The 13,267-nt window shown below is 46.9% G+C and overlaps 2 protein-coding genes across 2 annotated transcripts in view; one reads left to right on the top strand and one right to left on the bottom strand.

The window, feature by feature from the left end:
• The window catches only part of LOC134984527 (zinc finger protein 316-like), a 48,570-nt gene extending 39,857 nt beyond the window's left edge, over nucleotides 1–8,713 (bottom strand). Inside the window, exon 1 of the mRNA XM_063950092.1 lies at nucleotides 8,671–8,713. The gene's annotated coding sequence lies outside the window, so the exon portion shown is untranslated. The remainder of the gene's footprint in view (nucleotides 1–8,670) is intronic.
• Nucleotides 8,714–8,926: 213 nt separating this feature from the next.
• LOC134984525 (oocyte zinc finger protein XlCOF7.1-like) overlaps nucleotides 8,927–13,267 on the top strand; it is a 68,682-nt gene continuing 64,341 nt past the window's right edge. The window contains exons 1-2 of the mRNA XM_063950090.1: nucleotides 8,927–8,990; nucleotides 10,418–10,566. Of these exons, the coding sequence (XP_063806160.1) occupies nucleotides 10,489–10,566 (78 nt within the window). The 5' untranslated portion in view covers nucleotides 8,927–8,990; nucleotides 10,418–10,488. The remainder of the gene's footprint in view (nucleotides 8,991–10,417; nucleotides 10,567–13,267) is intronic.

Here is a 13,267-nt window from a genome sequence, read left to right as displayed (position 1 = left end):
GCTCCCAGCATCCACTAGGACGTCAGAGAAAATAGGATTTTGGTACTTACCAGATAAATTATTTTCTTTGAATCCACAGGGGGCACTGGAGTACTCTTGGGATATGGACGGTGCAATAGCAGGGATAGGCACTTTTAAACATTTAAATGTGTAACCCTCCTTCCCCTTCCATACTCCCAAGGTGCCTTATTGTTTTTTTGCTGAGCCAAATAGGAGCGACAGAGAGGATGAACAACGGAGAATTACATATAACATTATAACATAACGGACAACTATAAAGTTGACACAACATAACAGACAATTAGAAAGTTGACATGACAATAGATAACAATCACCTTAACATTTGAACAAGTCTGTGAAAATGTGTTACCATAAGAACTATTGAACTTACCACCAGCCAGGAGAAACTGCTCTGGATGGGTGTCCAGTGCCCCTGTGGGTGCAACGAAAAGTATTTATCTGGTATCAAAATCCTGTTTTCTTTCTAAGCCACTAGGGGTCACTGGAGTACTCTTGGGACGTACCAAAGTTTCCCCCTTGGGCGGAAGAGCTGTCTGATGTGAAAGAAGATACTACCTGTGGTAGAAAAGCAGGATTTGTCCAAAGTTCCGCTCTGTCAGTATGAAATACCAGATACAGTGGCTTGCATGACAAGGCACCCAATTGTGCAACACACCTTGCTGAAGCTAAGGCTAGGAGAAACATGGTTTTCCATGTTATAAACTTACCATTCACGAGTTGCAAGGGTTCAAAACTTGACTGCAAAAACATGCAAAACTACATTCAAGACCCATGGAGCTGTAGGTGGAATGAATGGAAGTTGAACTCTAAGGACACCTTGCAGGAAATTGTGAACTGTTGGCAAAAGAGCGAAACGCCTTTGAAAGAAAACTGACAAGGCAGAGACCTGCACCATTAGTGTCGCGAAACGTAGTCCTTCATCTAACCCCGTCTGTAAAAAGAGCAAAAGATGGGATAACTTGAAAGAATATGTCGGAAACATCCTAGCTTCACACCAACCGCTCGCCAAATCCTGTGATAATGAGCTGCTGAAACTGGCTTCCTAGCACGTAACATGGTTGGTATAACCAACTGTGGAATGCCCTCTCATCTTGAAAGTAGTCTCAACAGCCACCCTGTAAAACGCAGCCACGCTAAATCGGGGTAAAGGAACAACCCCTGCTGTAGTAGGTCTGGACATAGCGGGATCAGCCAGGGATCATCTGCGAGTAGACCATGGAGATCCGAGAACCACACTCTCCGAGGCCAACGAGTCGCCACTAGTATGACGGTCGTGGACTATCGTTTGATCCACTTTAGCAACCGAGGAAGCTGGAGAAATGGAAATAGATACACAAGGCTATACGGCCACGCTATGGTGAGAGCAATCACTGCCACTGTCTTTGGATCTCTTGTTTTGGACACATATCTGTCTGATGATTGTGGCGAGAAGCCATTAGATCCACCTTTGGGTAACTCCACCGTTGGACTAACATCTGGAACACTTCTGGATGTAAGGCCCATTCTCCTGGAGGAAAATCCTGCCGACTGAGATAATCTGCTTCCCAGTTGTGCACTCCTGGAATGAAGACCGCCAACAATATCACGTGGTGATGTTCGGCCCAATTGAGGATTCGAGCAACCTCTCGCATAGCCTTGTGACTTTGAGGCCATCCCCTTTTTGTTGATGTATGCGACTTCTGTTGCGTTGTCTGACTGAACCTGAACAGTCTGAAACAGGAGCAAGTGAACTGCCTGACGCAGAGCGTTGTAAATTGCCCAGAGTTCCAGGACAGTGGTTAACAGTAATCTTTCTCGGTCTGAACATAGACCCTGAAACTGACAATGTTGGACCACTGCTCCCCAACCTTTGAGACTTGCGTCCATCATCAGAATTATCCAATTCCAGACTCCAAACCTTTTTCCTGCACTGAGATTTTGTATGTGGAGCCACAAGAGTAGTGATACATAACGGACAATTAGAAAGTTGACACAACAATAGATAACAATCACCTTCACATTTGAACAGGTCGGTGAAAATGTGTTACCATAAGAACTACTGAACTTACCACCAGCCAGGTGAAACTGCTCTGGGTGGGTGTCCAGTGCCTCTGTGGGTGCAACGAAAAGGATTTATCTGGCATCAAAATCCTGTTTTCTTTCTAATCCACTAGGGGTCACTGGAGTACTCTTGGGACCTACCAAAGTTTCCCTCTTGGGCGGAAGAGCTGTTTGGCACCAGTAACACTAGACGGCCAAAGCTAGAAGCTGATGCCGCAGAATTATCAAACTTGTAAAAGCGCACAAACGTGTGCACTGATGGCCATGTAACTGCACGGCAAGGTTGCGTCATAGAAGCTCTAAGGCCTGCTGCCCATGACGTTCCCATCGACTAGCTTGAAAGTGTACCTGACGAATGGTCAGGTTAATCTATCTGGCCAAGGTCTGTTTGGAAGCTGGCCAACTTATATTGACTGCATCATAGAGAACAAACAAAGTATCCGTTATATGTACAGTTGATGTTCGGGCTACATAAACGCGGAGTGCGCGTACCACATCCAATGTAGCTGGAGTACCTGAATCTTCGGGAAAACAGGAACTGTGATTGGTTGATTGATATGAAAGAAGATATTACCTGTGGTAGAAAAGCGTGATTTGTCCAATGTTCCGCTCTGTCAGTATGAAATACCAGATACAGCGGCTTGCATGACAAGGCACCCAATTGTGCAACACGCCCTGCCGAAGCTAAGGCTAAGAGAAATACTGTTTTCCAAGTTATACTACAGCAGGGATCGTTCCTTTACCCCGATTTAGCGTGACTGCGTTTTATGGGGTGGCTGTTGAGACCCCTTTCAAGACGAGAGGGCGTTCCACAGTTGGTTATACCAACCATGTTACGTGCTAGGAAGCCAGTTTCAGCAGCTCATTATCACAGGATTACTGTCAATCAGTGTCCTGGAACTCAGGGCAATTTACAACACTCTGTGTCAGGCAGTTCACTTGCTCCTGTTTCAGACTGTTCAGGTTCAGTTGGACAACGCAACAGAAGTTGCATACATCAACAAAAAGGGGATGGACTCAAAGTCGCATGGCCATGCGAGAGGTTGCTTGAATCCTCAATTGGGCCGGACATCACCACATGATATTGTCCTGGAGACAAGCGAACCATCTGATGAATTTGTAGATGAGAGCTGGATCACTATGCGAGAAGATCCAGTTGAACGGGACATGAGTGAAATCTTCCGAACTGGAGTGTTTTGAAAGATGCCCCCATCTGTCTTAACAGTCGAATGCACAAATGCACCGAGACTGTCCGTGGTTTGAGCACTAGCAGTACTAGATGATGAATAGCATGTACTTTCTGTTGTGACAGGTAAATGCATTGATCCACCGTAATCAGAATCATTCCTAAAACTGAATTCTTTGACAATCCAACCATACTGAACTAGTACACTGTACAACAGTAAGGCATGTTAAAGAATTTGTTGAGACGAAGCCTTGATGAGAAGGTCATCTAAGTATGGAACGATTATCACTCCCAGGGATCTGAGATTAACTATCATCACAGACATCACCTTTGTGAATACCCGAGGCGCTTGTCGTACTGCAAACGTAAGTACGCCAGGTGCGGATGCGGTGGCCAAATTGGAATGTGTAAGTACGCATCCTTGAGATCCCGCAAAATCATGAATTGCTGTGGTTCTAAACCTGCAATCACTGACCGTAGGGATTCCATCTTGAATGTGTAGTAAGTGACGTACCGATTGAACCCCTTTAGGTTCCATATCGGTTTGACTGAGCCATCCGGCTTTGGTACTACAAAAAGATTGGAATAAAACCCTTGACCTTGTTGGTGTACTGGAACCTGAACCAAAACTGCTGAATGTACGAGAGACTGAACAGCGGTCTGCAGACCTGCCCACTTGTCTGCTGACACAGTCAGACCTGTCTTGAAAAACTGCATCGGTGATAGACAGTCAAACTCATTGAAACCTCTTAAAACAAAACTGCGGATCCACCCATCTGTGATGTCTGAAACTACGCGAAGGGGAACTTCTGAAGGTGTGCTCCCACAACTGAAGAGCCGAGATGGGCTGGAAGCCCGTCATGCCACTGGATTGAGTCCTGACGACGGTCAGTGGTTTGTTGAAAACCACGTCCCTCTGCATGGTTGGCAGGTAAACAGATCTCCCCCCCTCATTTACTGAGAATTCCATTTGTCCAATTCAGGACCAGATAACATTAGTAGAAGGCAACGCCTCTATTCCTCGTTTTGATTCTGCCTCGGCCTGTCAAGAACGCAACCACAGCAGCTGTTGGGCTGCAAGCCGAGAACAAACTTGTCCAACGTACAACGAAGCCGTACCTAAATACTCAACCAATTCACAAATGTGATCGGTAAGAAATATAAGCTGGTCTGAGGGAAAACCCCGTTGTAGGCCTAACCTGAGCTGTTTCACCCTTGCAACTACAGCCTTGTTAACCCAAACTCCAACTCAAACAGGTGTAAGCATCACCCCTGTTGCTGTATACATGGACTTTAGCATGGCCTCCAGCTTACTCTCCAAGGGGTCTTTAAGCGTAGCTGCTCCTGGGACTGGAATAGTCCATTTTAATGAAAGTTTATATACTGAAGACTCCACCGATGGCGATTTAGTTGTCATAGCCGGTGGGAAAAGATATTTAGACAGAAATCGTGTTGTCCCAGAAAAGTGTTTAACTGGATTTAGCCATGCTTCTATTAAATGCCTATTAAGAGATATGAATAAGAAAAACACACAGTCACCCATAGTCTGCTAGCAATAAAACCTCTTATGTTTCAGTGCAACCTAGCAGCTGGCGTACTGCTCTAATGAGATCATCATAGCTCGGGCTATTAGTGACCTCACTATCTGACCCCTGACCCAATGCTGAGATATCAGATGTGGCACTGAATCATCAGAATGTGATTATGAGACAAACGATGACCATTCTTAGAAATTGAACTATACATGGACTTTGTAACCCAGCAAAGTTCTAGAAACATCCTGAGCCCACATTGGCTGCTCACATGGTATTATCCGTGAATCAGACTTAGCCGCCTCATGGTCTTTTCATGCAGCGGACAACTCTGACTGCAAATCAGACATTCTCACAGTTATCACACACAAGCTGCTGTTTCTCATATTGTCATGCAGACAGACAGACAATAATACAGTGAGACAACGTCCGCACAACTCAGTGAAAATAACTGTAGTGTCTATAATACCGCGTGCACCGCACTGTGTTATAGAGGAAATCTATGGTCACTGTGCCACCTACTAAACACCCCTGCCCCCTCCAGTGGCCGTGTGTTGTAGGACTGACATATTGCTGTAAGAAGAAGCAGGAAGTAGGTGTGTAACCTTTGTGTGAAAAAAGCGTCCCAGCATGTTTTAATAAACCTATAGACATCTGACTATACCCTAGATGTAAAACCTATGTACCCCCAAAAGCACTAATAACCTAGGCTTAATAGGCTTAATAGCCTGTTATGTCCCTTATAGCCCTGGCCACCATCCCTTATATTTAGGGGGAACCGCTGAACTAGGGACCGCCATGACCTCCCCCAGCAGCTATCCACTGTGGTCTGTGCACTTGTGGCAGCTGGAGAGCGGGGTAGATGTGTAATGTGACGGGCGTCCAGCGGCGGCAGTGTGATCTGTCCGCTGCCGGGAGCCACACTGCCGGGAGCCACTTCTCTGGAGCTGCGAGGTGTAGCCTGACAGGTGTCCAGCGGCAGCATTATTTGACCTCTGCTGGGAGCCGCTTCCCAGTTGTCTAGAGGGGCAGAATGTAGAGGCCAGCGGCAGCGGTTTGGAGCTGCGCTGCCATGAGCCGGGGAGCGGGCAGGTGTGGAGCGCCGCAGGCGCCCAGTGGCAGTATGTGTCTGACCGCTGGTGGGAGCTGGGAAGCGGGGGAGTTTGAGCCAGTAAAGCTATACCTTAGTAAGCAGCTCATGCAAAACACTTTCCCCGCACATGGAGGGGCGACAGCAGGAGCTGACTACCCCACTATCACTGCAACAAACAGGTCCAATGGAGCGGCAGCAGCATAAGCTGTTCTCACAGTTATCACAGACAAGCTGCTGTTTCTGATTTTGTCATGCAGATAGACAGACAACACTGATGAAGGTCTATGGGGGGCTTCCCTGTCTAAGCATCAATAAGCCTTCGCTGCACAACAGCAGCACACACTCACGGACCCACGCTTTCTAATAAGCTGGGAAGGGAGTGTGATTGATACAAGAAAAAATATTTAGAAAATTTAAAGTAAACCCTGGAATGACTCCAAAATGTGACCTTCCCTAGTGAAGGCACAAAGATCACTGAGGCATCTTGGGAGTATGGAGGGGGGAAAAAGGGTTACACATTTAAATATTTAAATGTGCCTATCCCTGCTATCGCACCGTTCATATCCCAAGAGTACTACAGTGCCCCCTAGTGGATGAAAAATAAATAAGTGATGTCACTGTGACGCTCCCAGATCCTCTCACCTCCCACTCACGCCCCTGTATTATTACTATAGATATAAGTGATGTTACTGTGATTCTCCCAGATCCCCCTCACCTCCCCAGTCATGTCCCTGTATTATTACTACAAATATAAGTGACGTCACTGTGACACTCCCAGATCCTCCTCACCTCCCCAGTCATGTCCCTGTATTATTACTACAAATATAAGTGACGTCACTGTGACGCTCCCAGATCCTCTCACATCCCACTCATGTCCCTGTATTATTACTATTGATATAAGTGATATCACAGTGACACCCCCAGATCCCTCTCACCTCCCCAGTCATGTCCCTGTATTACTATAGATATGTGATGTCACTGTGACGCTCCCAGATCACCTCACCTCCCCAGTCATGTCCCTGTATTATTACTACAAATATAAGTGACGTCACTGTGACACCCCCAGATCGCCCTTACCTCCCCAGTCATGTCCCTGTATTATTACTATAGATATAAGTGATGTCACTGTGACGCCCCCAGATCCTCTCACCTCCCACTCATGTCCCTGTATTATTACTATAGATATAAGTGGTCACTGTGACATCACCACCACTTCCAATGTATAATAATAATAATAATAAATAATACCAGGACACCACAAGCTGCTCCCCCATTCTAATAATAACCATACACAAAAACCTGTTCCCCCTGTATTGTACTAATAACAACAGGACACCCCATATTGCTCTCCCTGTATATTAAACATAAAATGACACCATAGGCTGCTCCCTCTGCAAAAAAAAAAAAAAAAAATAATAATAATAATAATAATAGGACACAACAGGCTGTTCCCAATCTATAATAATAATAATAATAATAACAACAACAGGACACCACAGGCCGCTCCCTTTTGTATAATAGTAATAATAATAATAATGCTTCCCCTGTATAATAATAACAGGACACCACAGGCTGCTCATCCTGTATAAAAACAGGATACCACAGGCTGCTCTTACTGTACAATAATAATAACAGGACACCACAGGCTGCTCCCCCTGTATAATAATAATAATAATAATAAGACACCACTGGCTGCTCCCCCTGTAGTATTATTATAATAATAATAATAATAATAATAATAATAACTGTACACCACAGGCTGCTCCTCCTGTATAATAATAATAACAAGACGCCACAGGCTGATACTTCTGTATTATAATAATAATAACAACAAAAACAACAACAACAACAACAACAGGACACCACAGGCTGCTTCCCCTGTAGAGTAGGATGCCACAGGCTGCTCCTCCTGTCTATTATGACAACACAGGATGCTACCCCTGTATATTATTGCAACACAGGCCGCTCCTCCTGTATACTATGACAGTACAGGAAGCTACCCCTGTATACTATGACAACACAGGCCACTCCCCCTGTATTCTATGACAGCACAGGATGCTACCCCTGTATATTATGACAACACAGGCTGCTCCTCCTGTATACATTGACAACACAGGCCGCTCCCTCTGTACAGCACAATGCCACAGGTCACAACACCTGCAATGTCCCGTGTATAGAATTACGGTAACAGTTTGGTCTTGTGCCACCTGTATTACGGTAACGGTGGGGTCTGCGCCACTTGTATTTTGGTAACCACGGGGTCTGCCCCAAATGTATTACCATAACGGCGGGGTCTGCGTCTCCTGTATTACGGTAATGGCGGAGTCTGCGCCACCTGTATTACGGTAACGGCGCGGTCTGCGCCACTTGTATTTTGGTAACCGCAGTGTCTTGTGCCTGCTGTATTACAGTAATGGCGGGGTCTGCGCCACCTGTATTATGGTAACGGCGGGGTCTGCGCCACCTGTATTACGGTAATGGCGGGGTCTGTGCCACCTGTATTACGGTAACGGCGAGGTCTGCGCCACCTGTATTACGGTAATGGCGGGGTCTGCTCCACCTGTATTACGGTAACGGCGGGGTCTGCGCCACCTGTATTACAGTAATAGGACACTAGAGTGTCAGCCACCTGTACAGGGATAATGCAGCACCAGAGGCTGCTCCAGCTGCACTATAACAAGGCACCAGAGGCTGCTCCAGCTGCACTATAACAAGGCACCAGAGGCTGCTCCCCCTGTAGTACAGAACCTGACACCAGAGCTGCTCAGCCTATAGAATAATAATAATAATATCATTACCTGCTGCCAGACACAGCAATGGCTGCTCTCTGCTCCTGCTGCCTTGTGGGAATGATAGAAGGAAGGCGGAGCTCAGACCAGGGGAAAATGGCCGCCGCTCCTGACGTCACTACACGGCCAGGGAACCTATTGCTGCAGCCGGACTGGTCTACAAGAAAATGGCCGCCGGCCTCCTGCACTGAGGACATGTATGGTAATATTCATTACAGAGGGCGGGGCTGTGGGCGGGGAGGAACCAGTCACTGGGAATCAGCTTGTGCCAATCACTGTTTCCACCTTACTTCCACATACAGGACTGCTGCAGTGTCCGTGGAGATCAGGTAATTATTATACAGGGGGAGCAGCCTGTAGTGCCTTGATATTATTATTATACAGGGGGAGCAGCCTGTAGTGCCCTGGTATTATTATTATTATACAGGGGGAGCAGCCTGTAGTGCCCTGATATTATTATTATTATACAGGGGGAGCAGCCTGTAGTACCCTGATATTATTATTATACAGGGGGAGCTGCCTGTAGTGTCCTGATATTATTATTATACAGGGGGAGCAGCTTGTGGTGTCCTGTTATTATTATTATTATTATTATTATGATGACAGCTGCAGAGCATTACTACACCACTGGCAGTGTGACAGCTGCAGAGCATTACTACACCACTGGCAATGTGACAGCTGCAGAGCATTACTACACCACTGGCAGTGTGACAGCTGCAGAGCATTACTACACCACTGGCAGTGTGACAGCTGCAGAGCATTACTACACCACTGGCAGTGTGACTGCTGCAGAGCATTACTACACCACTGGCAGTGTGACAGCTGCAGAGCATTACTACACCACTGGCAGTGTGACAGCTGCAGAGCATTACTACACCACTGGCAGTGTGACAGCTGCAGAGCATTACTACACCACTGGCAGTGTGACAGCTGCAGAGCATTACTACACCACTGGCAGTGTGACAGCTGCAGAGCATTACTACACCACTGGCAGTGTGACTGCTGCAGGCTGAGCCCCTCATTGCCGTCCCCCCCAGCAGTCACGTCACTATAATGGTGTAAAATGTGAAATGCCCGCTAGGAGGGCGCCACACATATAACGACGGCCATCTGCTGTAGAGACACCGGGTTGTATTATATAATGCCAGTATCAGAAGAGATGTATGATAACAGTAACCAGATATAAATCCCACATAATCTCTATTTTAATTACATTTCATGTTTGTATCACCCCCTCTATAGCTTCGGCTTCCTAAATACTAATTTATTAACACTATAGTTTTTTTCACTGGTATGCTACGCTGGGCTTTCTGGCTTATGTTGGTGTTTTGGGGTGCCACACCCTGCACCTAGATATAGCGCCAGGGACCCCAAATATACAGAGACGCGGTTTGGGGCTTATTCACACATTTGCGCAAATATGTGTAACGAAGATCTCTGAATTCTATTATCATGTGGGATTTATATCTGGTTACTGTTATCATTCAGGGTGCTGGGGGAAACCAATTGCCTTTCTTTCTTGCTCAGAAATACCCCTCCCTTTCGAGCACCTGAATGATATCACTAAGCTAATTGAGCATCTACCAATATATGTGTTCACTATGCAGTACAGCCTTATGGAGCTGGGTCACAGGAACCTCGGAGACACTGACCAGGACTCTATGGCTGTGGGGAAATATGAGACTTAATGACCACCCTATTCCATATTTACTATGTTACATGTGCAATATGTTTTATGTATTATATTTATTCCAAGGAACGCCTGCTGTGAGGAACGGAGTCTTTATTACACATCACATATTCTGTATTCTCTCTGATTCACCGAGGATGGACAAAGACATGAGTCACAGGACTGAGAGGATAATAAAAATCACCCTGGAGATCATCTACCTGCTGACTGGGCAGGTGAGTGGATCTGGGAGCGTCACAGTGACCTCATCTATAGTAATAATTCAGGGGCATGACTGGGGAGGTGAGAGGATCTGGGAGCGTCACAGTGACCTCATCTATAGTAATAATACAGGGACATGACTGGGGAGGTGAGAGGATCAGGGAGTGTCACAGTGACGTCACTTATATCTATAGTAATAGTACAGGGACATGACTGGGGAGGTGAGAGGATATGGGAACATCACTGTGACCTTATATCTATAGTAATAACTCGGGGACATGACTGGGGAGGTGAGTTCTGGGAGCATCACTGTGACATCACTTTTCTCTAACGTCCTAGTGGATGCTGGGGCCTCCGTAAGGACCATGGGGATAGATGGGCTCTGCATGTTATGATTCCCGTACTCCAGACCAGAGGAGATCTTTATGGCAGAGGTCTGAGTACTGGAAAGATATGCTGGTACGGGAGCAGGAAGCCTAGTAACCCCTGGCGCCCTAACTCCGTTGTCTCGCCCGTGTTATCAGAAATCCCCTGCGAGACTATGGTTGCTTGAGCCCATGGCAGCCGCGTTCGAAGGGCGGATTATGTCTGCCCAACCCCGATGCCCCCTCAGGTCTTAATGGGAGACAAAGGGAAATCCGAGACAGGGTGATAACAAGGGGCCCTCTGACTAAACAACCAGGCCAGGGGTTACAAGCTATCTAACTTAAACCAAAAGTATGTGCGGACAAACCGCCAGGGAAAAGGACAACCAAAGATCCACTGATCCGATACTCCTATCCAGCACCGCTGGATACCAGAGTGGATTTGTGGGAGCGGAATCCTCCGCAAAAGCTCCAGAACACAGTAAACTAAATAATAAATAGTAAGCGGTCAAGCCGCAACACACGGCTACGCCGCGACTCACGAACACCACAGGATGTTAAAGGTGCTCGGTCGGACTCCAGGAATAGATGACAAATTCCGAGTACTGGATCACTGAGGACAGGAACAACCGGGTAGAGCAGGACTGGAAACTCTCTGTAACTGACACAGCAAACAGGAAGCTATCACCGGCGTCTGTGAGAAGTCCTGGGAGTGCTTAAATTTGGGAGCCCTCCAATCATGATCAGACAGGGTAATTACATAATGATGCCGTGCAGCTGCATGCTGCACGGCCAGAATGCACAGGCACTGCTTAATTAAGACCCAGCAATGGGGAACGCGGTCTGACCGTGGCGTCCCCGTTGCTAGGGTCTGAGCGGCTCCGTGCGCCCGGCGTCTAGCGTTGCTAGGGAGCCGGCGGCTGTCTGCCTGCGGCGTCCCTAGTTGCTAGGCGCCGGGCCGCACTGACGGGCGGACCCTCGGCGCCTAACAGTACCCCCCCCTTGAGGAGGGGTCAAGGAACCCCTAAGGCCAGGTTTCTGAGGAAATTCTCGAAAAAATGCCTTTTTGAGCCTCGGGGCATGGAGATCCTCATCCAGGACCCAAGACCTTTCCTCTGGACCATAACCTCTCCAATGTACCAAAAAATAAAGCCGACCCCGGGACAACTTGGAATCGAGAACCTTCTCCACTAAGAACTCCTGCTGACCCTGTACATCTATTGGTGATTTCCCCTGAGAGATCTTGCGAGGAAATCTACTGGACGAAACATATGGTTTTAACAAGGAGCAATGGAAGGTATTTCCGATCCGTAAAGTTTTTGGTAAACGTAACCGGAAAGCAACTGGATTGACTTTTTTGATAATATGAAATGGTCCAATAAATTTAGGACCCAATCTGGCTGAGGTTTGTCGAAGTTTAATGTTGCGAGTCGACAACCATACCCTATCTCCAACTTTAAAAGTGCACGGCCGCCGGAGCCTGTCAGAAAATGTTTTCTCCCGAAATGACGCTTTTCTGAGAGCCAGGTGCACTTTTCTCCAAATGAGTTTGAGATGAGAGGTCAAGGTCAGTGAGGAGACAGAAGACTGTTGAAAAAAGGAATTAGCTCTGGGGTGAAAACCAAAAACTGTAAAAAATGGAGATACATTGGTGGAGGAATGACAGGCATTGTTATAAGCAAACTCTGCAAACGGAAGAAACTCAGACCAGTCATTTTGGAGTTTGGCCGAGTACAAACGCAAATATTGTTTTAATGATTGATTAACTCGCTCAGTCTGCCCGTTGGATTGGGGATGATAGCCAGACGTTAAAGATAATTTCATTTTTAATGAGGCACAAAAAGACTTCCAAAATTGTGCAATGAATTGTGGACCCCGATCAGAAACAATATCAGTGGGTAACCCATGGAGTCTGAAAACATGGCGGAGGAACAAGACTGCCAATCCCTGGGCAGATGGCAATCGGGGAAGAGCAATGAAATGGGCCATTTTGCTAAAACGGTCCACTACCACCCATATGACTCGGCATCCGGCTGACAGAGGGAGGTCCACCACAAAATCCATGGAAATATGAGACCATGGCCTAAGAGGAACATTCAAGGGCATAAGTTGACCGATAGGCAAGGAACGGGGAACCTTATGCTGTGCACAGACCTGACAAGAAAAAACAAACTCCTTAATGTCTTTGGAAAGACCAGGCCACCATACCGAGCGGGAAACTAATTCAAAAGTTTTAGCGATCCCCGGATGCCCGGCAACCTTGCTATCATGAAACTCCGTCAAAACCGTTGCTCTCAAAAACTCGGGGACATAAAGACGACCAGCAGGAGTATTTCCAGGAGCTTGATGT

Source organism: Pseudophryne corroboree (genome assembly GCF_028390025.1).
Source record: "Pseudophryne corroboree isolate aPseCor3 chromosome 3 unlocalized genomic scaffold, aPseCor3.hap2 SUPER_3_unloc_6, whole genome shotgun sequence".
NCBI lineage: Eukaryota > Metazoa > Chordata > Amphibia > Anura > Myobatrachidae > Pseudophryne > Pseudophryne corroboree.
The sequence above is the reverse complement of the archived record's forward strand: the minus strand, read 5'-3'. Positions and strand labels throughout refer to the sequence as shown.